This window comes from Martes martes (assembly GCF_963455335.1).
Source record: "Martes martes genome assembly, chromosome: 5".
Classification (NCBI taxonomy): domain Eukaryota; kingdom Metazoa; phylum Chordata; class Mammalia; order Carnivora; family Mustelidae; genus Martes; species Martes martes.
This window is the reverse complement of record NC_137892.1, coordinates 107,195,712-107,209,933: the sequence shown is the minus strand read 5'-3', so window position 1 is coordinate 107,209,933 and position 14,222 is coordinate 107,195,712. Positions and strand designations below refer to the sequence as shown.

The 14,222-nt window shown below is 40.7% G+C and overlaps 1 protein-coding gene across 1 annotated transcript in view; it reads left to right on the top strand.

Moving 5' to 3' along the window:
- Window positions 1-14,222, top strand: part of DOCK2 (dedicator of cytokinesis 2) — a 403,190-nt gene that overhangs the window by 22,232 nt on the left and 366,736 nt on the right. The window contains exons 3-5 of the mRNA XM_080804304.1: window positions 10,353-10,393; window positions 11,489-11,544; window positions 12,045-12,141. Of these exons, the coding sequence (XP_080660430.1) occupies window positions 10,353-10,393; window positions 11,489-11,544; window positions 12,045-12,141 (194 nt within the window). The remainder of the gene's footprint in view (window positions 1-10,352; window positions 10,394-11,488; window positions 11,545-12,044; window positions 12,142-14,222) is intronic.

Sequence of the window (14,222 nt, the reverse complement as noted above, 5' to 3'; positions counted from 1 at the left end):
GTCAGGGAATTATAAATCAGTATATCACCTATGTCACTGATAAAATTGATATTGGGAGCATGGCTTGGGTGTACGAGCCAAGTGAACTTGCCAGTGTTTTGGCCACAATCAGGCAGGCTCTTCCAGTTCTCACTGGCAGAGCAGGGCCTCCACCATTCTCCCCCTCCCTGGGCCTACCTCTACCCTGCTGTGTGGAGAGCATATATCCTTCCTATAGCTGGGCAGGGCAAGAAGCAAGAAAGAAGTGAAAGAAATGAGTTGGCTGAGTCCCCAGGTCCACCCCTCCCTCTCAGCTAATCTCTCAGATTAGAGAGTTCTTGTGCTGGGACAGGAGAGAGGGGTGGACAGGAAGCAGGCCTGCTGCTATGAAGGAGGCCCCCTCCAGGGGAAATAGCCAGCCGGAGGAAAGGAGGTTGCCTACAGAACTTGCCGTGTTTGGATTCTTACTACATACTGGGGCACTACGCTAACTTCCTTATAGCATGTTAGTTTGGTCACTCCTCAAGGCAACCCACAGGACAGGTCTTATCCCCAGTGTCAGACCAACCATGTCTAACTTCCAGGGCAATTGTGGAGATTGGCACACACATACATGCATACACACACACAGACATGCTCACACATGCATACATATACACACACATACACAAGCAGATGCGTACACACATGCAAACATAAACACGCAGAAGCATGTTCACATATATACACATATACAAACACATGTCTACAAGCAGACACACACACACACACATGCATGCAAACCAAAAAACAAACAAGCATTAGAGCTTTTGTGAGGGGGAATGTATTTGATATCTGATATCTCAAAACAGCTTTCAAGGAGTCATCATGGTAGAAAGGAGAACATTGTTCACCTCCCTTACATTTATCTTATCCTTTAGTATTATTGTTATTCTGGGTTGTATATGAGGTAAAACAATGCACTTTTTAATGTCCAGGCCTCTAAAAATCCCAGTCTGGCCCTATGCAAACCTTTTACACACAGAGTGAATGAGGCTGGGGCAGGAAGGAAGGAATATGATTCCAAACACCCAGGCCCCTCGCCTCAGTGCAACCCATCTTTTATAAATCCTGTTCTACCTAGTGGCAAATAACCAAACTGTAAGTATCTAACAAGGGCAAAGAGTGAAAATATCAGCACGACTGTTCTCCTTAGTGTCTCTTTTAGCTACCAAACGCTAATCCTTAGAAACATGAGGCCTCATGTCTGCAAGGGAGGAATCAAGACTCAGGGAAAAGAAATGACTCCCCAAGGGTCACACAGGGAGCATAGCTCTGTATCCCTCCTTATGCATGCAAGCCCATGCTCTTTCTTCCACCCTGTGCCTACCAAGATTGTGCCTACTGTCGGTGATGATTTGTTGTGTTCCACATTTTGAGATCCAGACAAGTATATTCCTCTTCTTTTCATGAGATTTTCCTGGAGAAAGAGCTTCCGGGCAGTAAACTGACCACACAGGCTGCCTAGTCAGAGCCTTCTGTTACTTTCACCTGGCATGGCGTCTGACCTTCAGAAAGGTCTGACCTTCAGACCACACTTGTTGACTTGAGCCACTTTTCATTTGTCTTTGGGGTTAATGTCCTTGTTATTAACTTCTTTGGCTCTGGTTTTCCATTTTTGATTCTATTTTATTAGTTTTATTTTAATGTATCCTTGTAATAAGTGGCCACAATGCCTTTCTAGAAAGAGCTGGGCATACTAATTTAGTGAGTGAGTGCCAGTTCATGAATACTTTGAAAATACATATTCAATGTTCAGAAGTCTGTTAACATGAGTCTATTTATCTGTATGCAAAACAGCAGGAGTTATCATGCCTACACCCATATGTATATGGAGTTTTAACTGAAATTTATGGACCCTAAGTTTTCCCCGAGGGCCTTGGATGGCTACAGGCTCTGAGACCAGGCCGGGTATTGTCTGTTTTGCAGAAGGGGAGCTCTGCCTATGATCCTGATTGAAAACCTGCTACTGTCAAATATAAAAAAGTGAAAACCACAGTGTTGGTCAAAAATGAGTCAGGATGGTATAATAAAAAGAACTTGGGTGTGCCCATGAAACCCTTTTGCAGAAACCTACTTGAAAAATGAAATCCAGCCAACTGAGACGTGAATCAAAATTTAAAAATACAGGAATTAAAAAGCTGTGATAAAAGAAAATAGTGGTGAGCATTGAGTCTAAATGAATCAATTTATAAAGATTGATACTAAAAGTCACATAAACAATGAATTTTGGAACACTGAAAAAAAATAAAGTAAAATAAAATTTTAAAAGTCACAATGTTTATGACTACCAAAAAATGTTATTGTTAAGAAAGTGGATAATATTAAAAAAACATGTAAAATCAAGAATTGAGGAGTAGGAAGGAATAGATTAACTTTATGATACTATTATAACAGAGAGTTGGTCAATATCAATTAGAAATAAGATACTATAATTAAAAAATCATAATCACTTCAATTTTTAATGCTTTTCATAGTTATTTTTATTTTAAAGGAGTTTTAGGAAATCTTTATAAAGAAGAAACATGTATTTATCTTATTTTGAAGTTTTTATTTAAATTATAGTTAACATACACACAATATTAGTTTCAGGTATACAATATAGTGATTCAACATTTCCATAAAACACCCTGTGCTCTTCGCAAAAAGTACATTCCTTAATCCCCATCACCTATTTCACCCATCCATCCCTTCATCTACCTCCTCTCTGGTAACCACCAGTTTTTCTCCATAGTTCAGAGTCTGTTTCTTGGTTTGTATTTGTCTCTCTCTTTTTTCCTTTTGCTCATTTGTTTTGTTTCATAAATTCTACACATGAGTGAAATCATATGGTATTTGTCTTTCTCTCACTGATTTATTTCACTTAACATCATGCTCTCTAGTTCCATTCATGTCTTTGCAAATGGCATGATTTCGTTCTTTTTATGGCTGATCTTCTTTGTCCATTCAATTGTTGCTGGACACTTGTGCTGTTTCCATAATTTGGCTATTGTAGATAATGCTGCTGTAAACATCAGGGTGCATGTATCCCATTGAATTAGTATTTTTGTATTCTTGGGTAAATACCTAGTAGTGTAATTGCTGAATTGTAGGGTAGTTCTATTTTTAACTTTTTGAGGAACCTCCATACCCTTCTTGAGTGTGGCTATACCAGTCTGTGTTCCCCCCAGCAGTGCATGACGGTTCCCCTAAGAAGAATTATTTAATGACCTGAGCCGAAGGCAGATGCTTAACTGACTGAGCCACCCAGGCACCACCAGTAGTTTTTAAATCCTGCCCCAAACTAACAAACCAAAAAAGGAGTGGAAAGACCATGAACTTTTGAATCAGAAAGTTATTCTCTGGTCCTATACCCACTGGCTGGGTAGGTGGGCTTCAGTTTTCTCACCTGTGAAATGTGTTAATGTTGCCTGTTCTTGGGCTTCTTATGAGGATAGTGTGAGAAAGTAGAGAAGCTATCTAGCACCACGCCTAACTCTTCAGTGCTCTGTGTTGGCTAATTCCATCCCTCCCCCCATTATTTAAAGCTACGTGGAGATCGGCAGGTATATATCTTTACAGTATGGCCCAGAGAACCTGAAAGCTGGCTCTTTGATTGCCTGGAATGGGTGAGGCTAGCCCTTCCTCGCCTATACTGAATTTACTCAGCTGGATGAATGAGGAAGACAAAAGCCTGACCTGGAACCTTAGACATGGATGAATTTCCTGTCACTGGAGCTCATTTTGGTTAACTTTTTATTATAAAGATAATATTTTGTTGTATTGAAAACTCAAATTGTTCAGTAGGATACCTGTTGTTACTAAACCTTAGATATCCTACTGCTTATTTTTTGGTCCGTACTACATCTCTCAGGTTGCCTCTTTTACCCCAGAGTCTACATAAACATTCTATGTTCTGATTTTAGATGTGGAAAATACGTATGTTTATTGGGCAGTCAGAATTCCTTATGGGCGGACAAACATAAAAAAATCATGTGATTTTTCCTCAGTCATTTTCTTCAGTCCCACTTGGTTGACATCTTTCCTGATATTTAATTACATTTCAAAAGAAGACTTTATTCCTATATCCAGTTTAATGCCTCCATTCCTTCTCCAGTTTAAACAAGGTTGGGGGTGGGTAGGAGTTCAGGGTGCTTTCTTTCCAATTCTCTGTCTTTCCTGATCAAATAAACCTGAAGATCAGCCGGTGCCCTGCATGAATAGTTGTGTAGCTGGGGAATGAGAGGCCAGGTGTCCCTAGGAGTAAATCTTCTGGACTGCACCCCCATGCTTGGATTTGGCTTGGGGCGGGGAAGCTACACCAAGTGCTCCTAAGGCAGCAACTACCACCTCCAAAGACCCCTCTGTCTCTTTGTCTCTCCCTTTGTCTTTTTCTCTTCTAATTGCATAGACTGTGGTAGGGGAATGGTCTTTTGGGGTAGCCCTGCTTGTTTAGACTCTTCTTTAGAAGCCCTTCAGAGGGAATATCTTCTCCACTTTCAATTATTTCCTTCCTTTCTAGAATGACAGGGAAATTTCCATTCCACCTACTGATATTACACTTGTTTGGGTCATGGGGGCCTACTATTAATAGGAAGTGAATGGGTTCCCAAGGTTCCCAAGGAGCTTTTGAATTGTGTTTACTAGTAAAATGAAACAAAGGTGTGAGGGAGGAGGCTGACATTAGAAGCTTTTGCTTTTTAAGGTAAGGCATAGCTTTTGTTGTCTTCTAGAAATGGGTCCACACTGTGCATACCATTCTGAGACTTGCTTTTCTCACTTAAAAATATCTGGAGTTCTTTCCAAGTTTTAAATGCATTACCTTGTTCTTGGTTCAGCTGCAAAGAACTCTGCAAGGAGACTTTTGGATCTACCGCTTGCTGAGTAAGGTATACCCAGAGCCATGCAGTAGCTTCTGGGGCAATAACTCTATTGAGAGTGATCTAAGTTCTTTGCTTTCAGGGTAAAAGGGTATCATTATGAACACTTGACAGGGTGTCTTATTAAAGTGCCACTTTGCAGGGAGATGGCCCTTGTTTGGGTCTGCTTTAGAGATAGGTCATGTGAAAGTGAAGTTTTCTCCTCTTCTGAATGAGGATGAGGCCAAATCATCAATAAGCTCCATTTTGTTAAATTTGAAGCATGTTTCATTTACTTTGTTGTTATGGAAATATGTTGAAATGACTGAAAAAAATCACTGAAAAAAGCAATGGTATTAAAAAATCTGTGGGTTCTGGAAATAGAATAGAAAATATGCCCAATTGGGGCGCCTGGGTGGCTCAGTGGGCTAAGCCTCTGCCTTTGGCTCGGTTCATGATCTCAAAGTCCTGGGATCAAGCCCCACATCGCTCTGCTCAGCGGGGATCCTGTTTCTTCCTCTCTCTCTGCCTGCTGCTCTGCCTACTTGTGATCCCTCTGTCAAATAAATAGATAAAATCTTCAAAAAAAAAAAAAAAAGAAAATATGCCTAACTTTCTCTGGTTGTTGTTGTTGATGATGATGATGATGATGATGATTGTTTTTTTTTTTTTTTAAGATTTTATTTATTTATTTATTTGACAGAGAGAGACACAAAGAGAGAGGGAACACAAGTAGGGGGAGTGAGAGAGGGAGAAGGCCTCCCAGAGTAGGAAGCCCGATGTGAGGCTCAATCCCAGGACCCTGGGATCATGATCTGAGCCGAAGGCAGACCCTTAATGACTGAGCCACCCAGGCCCTCCTGATTATTGATTTTTAAAAGAGAGAATGATATTTACTGAATTTTGAACACTTACCATATGCCAGGTAATGGGAAAATTCTGCATTCCTTTTCTAACTTCAGCCTCATGAGACAAACACCATTATTATTCCTACCTTAAAGATAAGAAAACTGAGGTTCAGAGAAGTAAAATGACTTGTCTAAGATTACACAGATAGTAAGTCGTAGATCTCTACTCAAATCAAGGATTTGATTCCAGAGATCATACTCTTAACCACTAGCTTCTGTTTGATCTTGGTATCATTAGATATTTCAATTATGCAGGAAAATAAAATACATTCAGGCAATGACCACTCAATAAACAAATAATAACACTTTTTTTAAGAAGTAAAAATTTTAGATGCAGTTGAAAACCTCTTTTTATCCCTCTTCCGTTCTAGTTTTGTCTTTTTGTCCATACTGTAGGTAACACTTATCCTAAATTGGTATGTTTTCTTCCTGTCCAAGGTTTTATGCCTTTACTTCATAATCATGTTTAAAAAACAGTCTCTCCAATACCCTGTGGGGTAAATGTTATTTCCCTCATTTTATAAATGTAAACACTGAGGCTTTAGTGACATAACCAAAAATTATGCTGCCTATAGACTATGGAATTTTTTCCCTAATGTCCTGGGATATTTTTAATCTCTCCTCAACTTTCTCCTTACCCTCCACAGTTGCTGACTAGAGAATTTAGATACATTTCATTTTGGTATTTGAGATGTGGGAAGGGAGGAAGATTTGAGAAATTAGTACTTCACAATTGTCCAGAAGAATGGTGAACATTTTCCTTTTCTCATCTTCCCCCGGGATACACTTTGTGAGCTTTCTATTAAAAACGGAAGTGCTTATCTCCTGGATGGGGTTGCTATTATTTAACTGGAAAGGGTGTTCAGCCTGGGGGCAAGCCCTGAGATACGGCAAGTGCTATGTTACACAGCCTGCTTTTTTTTTTTTTTTGGTGCTTACTCCGCAGAGCGGCAGTTCACTGGGAAACCGCATAAAATATGGAACGCTTCACGAATTTGCGTGTCATCCTTGCGCAGGGGCCATGCTAATCTTCTCTGTATCGTTCCAATTTTAGTATATGTGCTGCCGAAGCGAGCATGCACAGCCTGCTTTTGATCATGGTGTTCATTGTCATGGATTTTACTATGGATGCCAGCTATTGTTATCTGCCTGGTCAGGTCTTGGAGTATGGCCAGATATAGGTGACAGGCGAAAAGATTAAGGAGCTGATAACGGGAGTCATGGAAGTCAATGACCTAGCAGGGGTGGAGATGTCAGAAAAAGTCCCAAAGACAGCCCTGATGTAGTTGAGGTTATTATAATCACCTTGCAAGTGAAAGTGGTAATAAGCTCTTCTCATGAAGGATTGCAAGGGATTATTCTGAAGTACTTAGCCCAGTACCATGTACATAATAGGTGAACTATCAGTGGTGGTTGAACTTGAATCTTGAAACCAGTATGCTGGCTTAACAGTCAATAGATTCCTTCCTTGCTCAGGAGTGAGCTGAAGTTCTGATAATTAGAAAAGCTACAAGGTGTGCATAAGTAACTGAGTCTCAAGGGTCTAAGCAGGCAATGACCCTGGACCAGGAAGTCAAGGGACCCTGATGGGGCTCTTGTCATGGAGATGTAGAATTGGGCATGAGCTTTGGGTAGCTACTGTTGGCACCTTGATTGTTTTTCTTTTCTCTGGTAGATTCTGATGGCCTTAGCCATCAAGTGGATTCAGGTCACTGCAACTAAGAGACCCTTGTCTGTATTTGTACTCCGAGAAAAATTTTTCTGTATATGTGCTTATCACACAAGGGCTAATGCAGCAGAACAGCATTGAGGGCTGGCTTTGAAGCCATTCCGATTTGCCCTTGAATCCTGGCTGTGTGATTTGGCGTACTACATCAACTGACTTGAATCTCAACTTCTTCATCTATGAATTGGGAATGATAATACTTAGCTCACAGTATTGATATGAGGACTAAATGAGGAAATGAATGTATAACACTTAGCGTACAGCTTTGCATACATTAGGTATCAATAAATGGTAGCTAGCAATATTCCAAAGATGTTTTTATATCTAGTTGGTGGCATGGGGTTGAACTGCAAACAAAGGAGTTGTTATAATGCAGTGTTGTGGAGTGTCATCTCTGTGGAGTTGTGGTTGGATTTAAATCTTAGTTATATCCCCCACTAGCTGTGTGACCACAAGCAAGTTGCTTGATCATTCTGTGCCTATTTTCATTCACAGAACTGAGGCAATAATAATATTTACTTTAGAGGATTGCTGTGAAGCTTAATTTATAATTTGAAAGAAACAAAATAAAAACTTTACTAAAATTCTTAACATGCAGCAAGCACTCAGAAAGGAAAAGTGCTATTGTTAATGGTTAATTATTACCAGCAGTTATGAACAAATTATTAGAGGAGTCTAAATAGAATGTGATGCTTCTTGAAGTTTCCAGCACTGGAAGTATTCAGCTGGAAAGTAGCTTAGTAGGATCATGGGGATTCAGATATTAGGGGAAGGAAATACTAGGCAACCACCATGCTTCTTCCTCCATCAGACAGGAAACACAGTATGATGGCTGCTTATATTCAAATCCTGAGGCTGTCACTTACTAGCTGTGTAACCCTGGGTAGGTTACTTAAGTTCTCTCTGCCTCAGGTAGGCCAGTCTTACAAAATGGGATAATTACAGTTCCTGGTTTGTACAAGGATTAAAAGACTTCATATATGATGATGCCTGGAACAGTACTTTATTCCAAACCTGAGATTCTTTCTCTTCAACCTCCATTCCTTTCTTTGTTTTTTGTTTTCTTGTTTTTGCTTTTGTTTTTTGTTGTTGTTTTGCCTTTTCTCTCCTTCCTTTTCCTCTTCTCTCCTACTTTTCTTTCTGTTTCTCAAAATAGGAGCCACTGTAGCTCTGTTGCTTTAGAATTTTCTTTAGGACCTGACCTTCAAGCTGGCTCATGATTATGAAGGGTGACTTCACATTTTAACTTGTTTGTTTGGGGGCTTGCACGTATGTCTGTTGAGAACATATTTCAACAACAATCTGTCAGCCCAGTAATGAGAGTTTGCTAATGAGGCTCCCGACAGACGCTTTTTTATTTACAAAGATGAAAAATGCTGCTACTTGGCTGTGCTTGAATCATTCCAAAGGCCAGTGGACTCATTATAGTCATCAATATTTGCTACATGGAGGCTCATTTTGTTCAAAGACTGTGTATAATTTGGACTTCTGTTAATTGAATCATTTTTGATGTTCTTGCAAAGGGAAGAATCTTTTAAAATTCCTATCCTTTTACCCATCTCTAAATTTGTCTGTTTTGTAATAACTAACTTTTGCAAATCACATATTAGACCCCATTTGCTGCTGTTAAAACTATGGGTATTATTTTAGGATGTTTGACGAACTCCCTAAGCCTTTCTATGTCTCTAAGGCAGAGATTGAAACATGCACATGAGTATAGGACCCAGTCAGGTAATGGAAATAAGTTAACCACATTGAGATACCACCTTACACCAGTTAGAATGGCCAAAATTAGCAAGACAGGAAACAACGTGTGTTGGAGAGGATGTGGAGAAAGGGGAACCCTCTTACACTGTTGGTGGGAATGCAAACTGGTGCAGCCACTTTGGAGAACAGTGTGGAGATTCCTCAGGAAATTAAAAATAGATCTTCCCTATGACCCTGCAATTGCACTGCTGGGTATTTACCCCAAAGATACAGATGTAGTGAAAAGAAGGGCCATCTGTACCCCAATGTTTATAGCAGCAATGGCCACGGTCGCCAAACTGTGGAAAGAACCAAGATGCCCTTCAACGGATGAATGGATAAGGAAGATGTGGTCCATATACACTATGGAGTATTATGCCTCCATCAGACAGGACGAATACCCAACTTTTGTAGCAACATGGACAGGACTGGAAGAGATTATGCTGAGTGAAATAAGTCAAACAGAGAAAGTCAAGTATCATATGGTTTCACTTATTGGTGGAGCATAACAAATAATATAGAGGACAAGGGTAGATGGAGAGGAGAAGGGAGTTGAGGGAAATTGGAAGGGGAGGTGAACCATGAGAGACTATGGACTCTGAAAAACAACCTGAGGGTTTTGAAGGGGCGGGGTGGGAGGGTGGGGGAACCAGGTGGTGGGTATTAGGGAGGGCACAGATTGCATGGAGCACTGGGTGTGGTGAAAAAACAATGAATACTGTTACGCTGAAAATAAATAAAAAATTAAAAAAAAAAAAAAGTTAAGGGCTGGATAGAGGCTGGTGAGTTGGAGGCACCTCCCATCTAATGGGACCCACTGTGGGGAAGCACTGGCCACCATCCCTGGGCCTCCTATTTTTTCAGAAGGAGGAAATTCGCATTGTTGTGTTAAATCCCTGTCTTTTTAAATGCTTTTTGGAGATGTTGACAATGTATCCAATAGATTATTGGAGCCTAAGGGCTTCCAGCCTTGTATCTGTACCTAAGGTCTAAAGCACTTTGCAGTAGTTTCTTTGCTAGTTAAAAACAAACAGAACAACAACAACAACAACAAAAACCCAGCAATAAACTTGTAGGAATAGATAAGAGACCTGTTTGTTTATTTTCTCTTTGCAGATTGGTATAGGGGATACCTCCTAAAGCACAAAATGTTACAGGTAAGGCCAGTCTGTTTCTATTTGAAACAATGTTGGATGTCTTTACATGAGATTGCAAATTGCCCTTTGGGCAATTATTTCCACTATAGCTCCCCAGCACATTTGTCTCATTTCTTCTTCCTTGAGTCCTGTGCTTTCCCACCTCTACATGTTGGCACTTATGCCTCAACTCCCTTCCCCTTAAGGCTGACCTCCGAAGCTTGCTTTTCCCTCCAACTTTTCCTGATATGCCAATTACATATGATTTCTCCCTTCTTTGAGTCCCCATGGAAATGTGCATGTTTTATTTGAAATTTATCTTCTGCTGCCCTTCTCTAGAGTTGTTTGGGGGCATTTAACAGTTCCTCACTTCACAGAGTGAAGTCCAGCCTCTGTCCTCAGGGAGGTCACCTGTTCCAACTCCATATTACACCATTTTCTCCATGAGAGCAGCCACCTGTTTTACTGGTCTTATGGCTCATTGTGTCTTGTGCAGAAGCAGATGCCTGCAATGTGCACCCTGGCTCATTTATGAAGGAATTTTCAAGTAATTGATAAGCTTCTCTTATTAATTGAGCCAAGCCTTGGGGGCAAGGGAATAAGACGCTTGTTCCTTCCTCCCTGACGAGCTGATTGGGAGGCATGATCCTACTCTGGTCTCCAAAGAACAATAAAATAAACCCTGGGAAAACAGGTCTTTTATCAGAATAGCCCAAAGGCAACCAAGGATGCCGTTGCTTTAGGACCTGATGTTCCAGCTGTTTGTGACTGTGAAGGGTGACTGCTTTCCTGGAACTGGGCAGGACAGGGGAGAGACAGAGCACTTTGTCTCACCTAGAGTGAGTCTTTTATGTGCTCCTGTCTTGTCATTTGGTAGGATGGGTGTCCACAATGGGCCTGGAGCATCCTTGGGAATCTAGGGCTATTATGGGATCTAGGATAGCCAACCGGTGGAGAACTGGTGAGAATTAAAAATAAGAGAATGAATTATTCCTGTAATATTTGAGAGTTTTACCAGTCAATGATTTTTTGGGAAAAAACATGAAGGCCTGGGGTCAGTTATTGCTGTAAGGATATGTCATTTAATTTAATTTTATCTTATTTTATTCCCAACAGGGCATTTTCCCGAAATCCTTTATCCACATCAAGGAAGTGACAGTGGAAAAAAGAAGGTATTTGTCATTTTTTACCAGGCTTGACCCTCCCACAGCTCACAGATGTCTCTGTCTTGTCTGCTTTAAAAGCCTGACTTGGCAGATGTGAATCAGCTCATCCCCCTTCTCCATGCCCACATGTATTTGCTTGTCTCCTTTTCCTCCTGCGATAGGAGATCTAATCCACATTGATAATCTGTTCAGATCTGATTCTGAGGGGGTATTAGGAAGTTTGGAGAATCAAACTTTTCACCTGCAGCTGCCTTTGAACTATATTAAAGTCGATTAATCCTGAGTAATGAGCTCGAAGCCCCCCCCCCCCACCCAGTGAAGGAGGACATTAAAAAGGAAGTTCCTTGCATTTGCATAATGTAATTGGTGTGGCTATTGGAGGCGGTTTAGTCTCCTGCCAGCGAGGCCCTTCTCAGCAGCTGCAGCTTAACACAAATTTGCCAGCATTTTATCTTGTTAGCACCTGGGTATCAATTTCACACAATTTTGTCTCCCACCTTAAATAGAAATATCGAGAACATCATTCCTGCAGAAATTCCTCTGGCACAAGAAGTGACAACAACACTTTGGGAATGGGGCAGCATCTGGAAACAGCTCTACGTGGTGAGGCCCAGAACCCTGCTCCCTGGGATGGAAGCTTCCTGCGGTCTTTGCTTTGGTTCAGATTTGGAATTTGGCTGTGAGCAGGGCAGGCCAAGGTAGCTCTTGCGACATAGTAGAACAAACATTATGAATACATGGAGGTCCAGAGAGGTTAGGTAACTTCCTCAAAGCCACACCTCGAGCTTGTGAGCCAGCCATAGTACACAGGGGACTGATGCGATCCTTCGGTTTTAAAACAAATTCAAAAATTTTTGTTAAAAAATAAAACTTCCTGTCATGAAACTCCACATTATAATACACCCTGGGGATTTTGATTTGGTAGTCTGCTGACAATACCTAGAGAAATACTGTTCTCATATATTAATTAACTAATACTATTGTCCTTAGATCCATGAAGAAGCTTTGACCCTGGAAAAACAAAGAGCACATTTTGTATGTGTTTTCCCTGTATGGAAGCAAATCTAATTTTAAATCCTCCTTTGATGCTTCTAAAGCTCCTAATGAAAGCAATTAGCTAAGAAAACCATTAAGTCAAGAGTGAAAATGTCAACCAAAGCTTACTGCATCTCTGTTAGAGCACCGCGCACACCTGCTGGTATACACATGGTATTTGTAGACTTAACTTTTATGGTCATAAATGTCGATTCCTATGTGGATACTTCATAATATATGGGAATTGGCACATCCTACTCTATAAGTTCCTCAAAAGTTGTTAGGAAAGTTTAGGAGAAAGTTCACTTGAAGCTCAAGTGGTTTAATTATTCATCACCACTCCCCCTTTTTAAACATTGCATACACCCACACCATGGAAGCTTGGTGTTTTCCCTTAAGAAATCTTTGAATATCAAGTCCATTGTGTTTTTTACCTTTGTAAAGAGAACCTTAAACCTGTGGTATTCCAATATCACCTTCATGATTCTTGCCATGTCTGCATACCAGAGGAATAACGTTCACTTAATATCTCAGTTGGCTCCCTGTTTAGTAAACTGAAGTAATTTATAGCATGCCGTGTCATTCCAACAATTTCCAATTCTCCAACACTGACCAGATACCTATAATTCAATTCAATTCTACCACTGACTCCCCAGAGTCCGTTTAGGATTCTATAGGTTTAAGAACTCAAAACTACCAGATTGCCCTCACTTCAGATGCCAGTTGCCAGTCTTGGGTCCCCAGGCTACCCACACTTCTGTCCAAACATAGTACAAAATCAGGGGTCATCATTCCCTTCCACCTCCACCTGAGGTCTCCTAATTCTTTAGAACAACTCACAGAGTTCTGCAAAGAGCTCTACTTATGGTTACTGTTTTACTATAAAGGCTACAATGCAGGGGTGTCTGAGTGGCTCAGTCAGTTAAATGTCTGCCTTTGGTTCAGGTCATGATCCCCAGGGGCTCTCTGCTTAGCAGGGAGTCTGTTTCTCTTTCTCCCTGTCCCTCTCTCCCTGCTCATGCTCTCTCTCTCTCAAATAAATAGATAAAATCTTTTTATTTTTTAAAAAGTGTTTTTTAAAAAAGACTGCAATGCAGGAACAGCCAAATGGAAGAGATACACAGGTAAGGGAACTACGGTGGGGTGAACACAGAGCTTCCGTGCCTTCTCTCAGCATGCCACTTTTCCTGCACAGAGATATGTTCACCATCTGGGAAGCTCTTCGAACCTTACTGATTGAGAGTTTTAATCAAAGTTTCATTACATAGGCATGATTGATGAAATCTTTGGTCATTGGTGATTGAGCTCCTTGAAGGGGAAGGGTGAAGGGGGTGGGGCTGAAAGTTCCAACTTTCTAACCACATGGTAGGTTCCTCTGGCATCCTGCTCCCCATCCAGAAGCTGTGGAGGGGGCCTCTAAGAGTCATAAACTCAGGTATGGTCAAAAGGGGCTCATTATGAATAAGAAAAGAGGCTCTTACCACCAGGAAGTTCCAAGGCTTTAGGAGCTCTGTGCCAAGAAGGGGGGGACAAAGAACAAATACATATTATTATTATTATATATTTATTTAATATTATATATATTTAAAAATACTATATTATTATTATTGTAGTTCATTATTATTTCACATGCTTTCCCAAATGGATAG